The sequence below is a fragment of the Salvia hispanica genome, chromosome 6, assembly GCF_029641045.1.
Source record: "Salvia hispanica isolate PSC_SH4W2 chromosome 6, Shi_PSC_v1, whole genome shotgun sequence".
Classification (NCBI taxonomy): Eukaryota; Viridiplantae; Streptophyta; class Magnoliopsida; order Lamiales; family Lamiaceae; genus Salvia; species Salvia hispanica.
The window spans coordinates 381,598-385,926 of record NC_142697.1 but is presented as its reverse complement, the minus strand read 5'-3'; the positions used below and the strand labels follow the sequence as shown (position 1 = coordinate 385,926).

General features: G+C 34.9%; 1 protein-coding gene across 2 annotated transcripts; it reads left to right on the top strand.

Annotated features, from left to right (window-relative positions):
- The first annotated feature begins 548 nt into the window (after positions 1 to 548).
- Positions 549 to 2,863, top strand: LOC125207073 (F-box protein At4g09920-like). Of its 2 annotated transcripts, none has more exons than XM_089060528.1 (4): positions 549 to 833; positions 968 to 1,818; positions 2,166 to 2,309; positions 2,397 to 2,863. In XM_089060528.1, the coding sequence occupies exons 2-4, from the start codon at positions 1,129 to 1,131 to the stop codon at positions 2,697 to 2,699; spliced, it is 1,137 nt and encodes a 378-aa protein (XP_088916654.1). In that variant the 5' UTR covers positions 549 to 833; positions 968 to 1,128; the 3' UTR covers positions 2,700 to 2,863. The 2 variants fall into 2 exon arrangements, with proteins under 2 accessions (XP_088916654.1, XP_047962232.1); XM_048106275.2 differs by having other exon boundaries at positions 958 to 1,818.
- Positions 2,864 to 4,329: the final 1,466 nt, after the last annotated feature.

Genomic DNA, 4,329 nt, shown 5'->3' with positions numbered 1-4,329 from the left:
GACTTACACGACTATATTAATTCTAATTTGCGTAGGTCGATATTCTTAATTATTTACAAACGCAGGTACCCAACTCTCTGCTTTATATTCTAATTTTTAACTAATCATACTCATAGTCCTAGGGTTTAAAAATTTAAGTAATTAAGTACTAGAGTTACTTTTTAAAAATTTATAGTCATTTTCTTTTAAGTATTAGTACTTCAAGTTTCTATAAAATTTAAATTACATGGTTGTATTTTAAAAAGTTTGTAGCTAATATTTTAAAAAATTATCAAAATTGAAATTGGTATTGGAAACCTGGTTATTTAGGATTGGATATTCGAGTCGGATATCGGGGTACTTGAAATTAATTTTGAATAAAGTATCACATACCCGAAATTTTTAGGTCGAATATCCGCGGGTATATTATTATATAAAATGACAAATTATTAAATAACAATTGAAATAATGTAAATATAGAAGAAATAATAATAATAATAATAATAATAATAATAATAAATAATAGCTCAAACTTAAAAAACTTTGTTAATAATTTTTTTTAAAAAAATAGCTACTCTCTTATTTCTCTCCTCTGCGCTCTCTTCTCCCTCTCCCCCTCAATTGACGCTCCTCTGCGCCCCCTCGCTGTCCCTCTCTAGGAATGATTTACCTTTCCTTATGTATAGTCTTTCCTCTTCTATAAATTGAAACATTCACATATATAATTGTGTATTATGTTAATTAGGTCTTCCTTTTCTCAATATACCGAAGCATAAGCAGAGTTTAGGGAATTCTCGAAATTGATGGATGGAACCCACTGCAATACCGACTGCAATAAGAGGACAAAGATCAAGGTTAGATTTTTATTGCTCAAAAATATTGATGATTGCTATTCTAAATTGTGGTTTTATAATGTAGTGTGGATCAGGGTAGGAAATATTGATGATTACTATTCTAAATTGTGGGTTTATAATGTAGCGTGGATCAGGGTTTAGGGATGACAGAATCAGTGAGTTACCTGATGAGATCATATACATAATTCTATCTTTCCTACCCTTGAGAGAAGCTGCAGCCACTAGCATTCTTTCTCACCGATGGCAGCATTCGTGGAAGCACACTTCTAATCTCGACTTTTACGACCCAGACGCCATGTTTACCAATACCAAATCATGGCGTGCTGATAAGTGCCCCCGTGTCAAAATGGTTAATTCGGCTCTTGCATCACATCAAGCCCCTTTTATTAAAGACTTCACAATTTCGATTTATGTACACAAATCAGCACATAGCACAATCTCCAAATGGCTTGAATTCGCGCAGTCGAGACAAGTTGAGCGATTGGATTTGAACTTCAACTCTATGATTAAGAGTGAAAGGTGTGGGGTTGTGTTAGAAGATTTGGTGCGAGAGATGAGGCCTATGAAATATCTCAAGGCTCTATCTCTAACAGCTATGAAAGTGAGTGGTCAAGACATCTCCTATTTCCTCAAAAGTTGTCCCATGTTGAGGGAACTTAATATCACAAGATCGTCTTTCACATCTGATGTTCATGTCTCCGGCGATTTGGAGATTCTTCGGATACATAAATGCACCTTTAGGAAATTCGTTATCGAAATTTCTGCTCCACATCTTTTTGAAATTGTTGCTGATGTTTATGAAGTTCATTCCAAAGCAAAACCAGGCGCCCTACGGTTCAGGAATGTTCCAAGACTTGCCATAGCAAGTCTTGAAATGGGAAATCTAAGATATAATGCGGCCAATTTTGCTTCAACAGTATCTTGCTTTACTTCCCATCTCCACCATCTCCAAAAACTCGTATTGTTTATCTCATCAAAACCTAAGGTTAGACATTGCATGGAAAAATCATTAAGTTTTGTGAAATTTTAGTCTGTCCTTCCATTTTAAAAACCAGCATTTATGAAATTTTAATTTGTTCAAATTATTTCGTATGATATCTCAAATGAGAAATCATTGGATGATTTTTGAACTTAATTAGCCAAATATCATTATGTTTTAAAATTTTTTTACTCTTTTTCTTAATATACATATAATAATTAGCTAGGAAAATGTTATGCTACATATCATCATTTGTTTAATGCATTTTAGCATTGTTTGGTTTGTTAATACATTTTTTCATTTATAAGGTTGATGGTGCTGATGATAGTTCACTGGTTGTCTTAATTTGGCAGATTCATTTAAGGGAAGAGCTTCCTTATATGCCTAATCTAAAGGAGTTTTACATTGTAGTTTCGCGTGTCCATGCGCACCTCTGTCTTGTGCCGGTAACATCTATAATATCGGCATGTCCTCATCTTCAGATGTTCACATTCAAGGTTGGTATACTATTAGCATAAATTCAAAGTGTCGTCAAATAATATTTTCCTCATTTTATGATTTCTTACATATATGGATATATGCAGTTTTATATGTATGAAGATGATGAAAGATGCCCAGACAACTATGAATATAAGCAAATTTATGGCTATGAACCATCGCGTGTTTATGGATGCCCACACGAGCGTCTCAGAATGTTAAAGTTTCAAGGATCGTGTGCAACCGATATCGTCAAATTGATGACCTATATTTCAGGTCGTTGCGTTGAATATCAAAAGATAAATACTTGTACTCCAGATATGAGTGAGGCTAAGGTACAAGCTCATATGTGCCATATACAACAACTACAATCCAAGTTACCTCATCAAGTTGAATTCAAGTTTTATTAATATTCATACATTTCGAATTCAAGTTGGATAATATTCATACACTTTCTTTGCCAATTTTGTGTTGTTTTTTTAACTTCGATGTGAGTTCGACTTTGTTGTCCTTTGATTATAGACACAAAACACAAAATATTTATTATAGTGTATGGTAGTTACGTTATTAAAAATGTGCATCGATATGTAATTGTTTACTAAAGATGGTGATTATCGTTTCAAAGATTGTTCCCGCCTACATCACTTTTCAATGAATAGTAGTGTCATAATTACTGTTAGAGTCAACCACCGCTGGTGATTCACCAAGATTGAGAGTTTTGTACATGAGCAATTGCACCGAGTTCCAATTCATGAATATCCAACCATTCTTCATCTCTTATCTCTTGATCCGTGGTTGGCACGAGCATAGCAAGTCCAGGTTCTGTATAAGGAACAGTGAAATCCACAAATCTTGATCTGTAACTAGTAATGGTCACATCTCCCACAGCTGCATCAATATTCTGCCATTGGAGAAGTATTAATTAGTAAGTTTGACACTGAAACAAGCAAGACATTAATAGGAAAAAAAAAACATGTAGAAACACTTGATGAACAAGATCATCATAGTTCACATTTTAAAAAGAGATACCCTATTGCAAGCCCATCTCCATAGGGTAATGACTTCAAAACTTCCTCAAAAACATCAATGCAGAAACCAGTTGCTTTAACAACACCATCTGCATCCTTTTCAACATTGATAATTTCACTAACCCCTCCGTTCATAGGAACTCCGACCCTCAGCCTTCTCCCATCAAGCCATTAGGCACGTTCGTCGTTTTACCGGGCCATATGATGGCAAGATCCTTCGAAATGCCATTCTGTTCTGTCCAAAATCCGACAGGGTTCACTCCATTACCAATCACATTCACAATCTCAAATTCAGATGGCTCTAACTGACCATCACTGATATTGTAATTACCCCTCAACCCTTTAGAAAGTAAAATTTTGATCAATGGAGCAAGTTTTGGACCACTATTAGAAGTCCCTATTGCTTCCAAATCCGTTAAGCTGCCTCCACCCGCCATTTTCTTGAATCTTGGAGATGCATCTGCACGTACACGCTCCACAGATTCTGCCACAGCAGCTATGCTTTCATAAGCCCACAAACCAAAAGCATTCAGATCTGACCTTACAATCTCCGGATTCTCCTCATAAAACCTCTTCCTCCATCTTATAGCTAATAACTTGGTCAGATTTGGGGATATGAGCCTTCACACCTACTACTCCCTGCATTGCTTCAATACCTTCTGAATCCAATAAACTAGGTAGCACATCAGCAACTATCCACGCGTATCCAAAAGAGGGCTTTTTTTGTCAAGATTCAAACAACATATGAGCAATTGGTCAGAGCTTTCAGCAAAAAAATTGCACCACTTCAGTTATTTTGATTTTAAAACAAGTTAATTATTTTATTATAATTAACTATGATCTCTATCTTCTAATTTTGGTAAAGTATCATTCTAGGATCAATTATAATTAATCCCTTGATTCTTGATTTCTTTCCAACATACTTCTATGGTCTTTTTGTTGTTTTTTATTAACTATGGATGCTAAGTTGCTAACAATATGGAGAAGGGAAGCAATAACTGTTAGATATTTT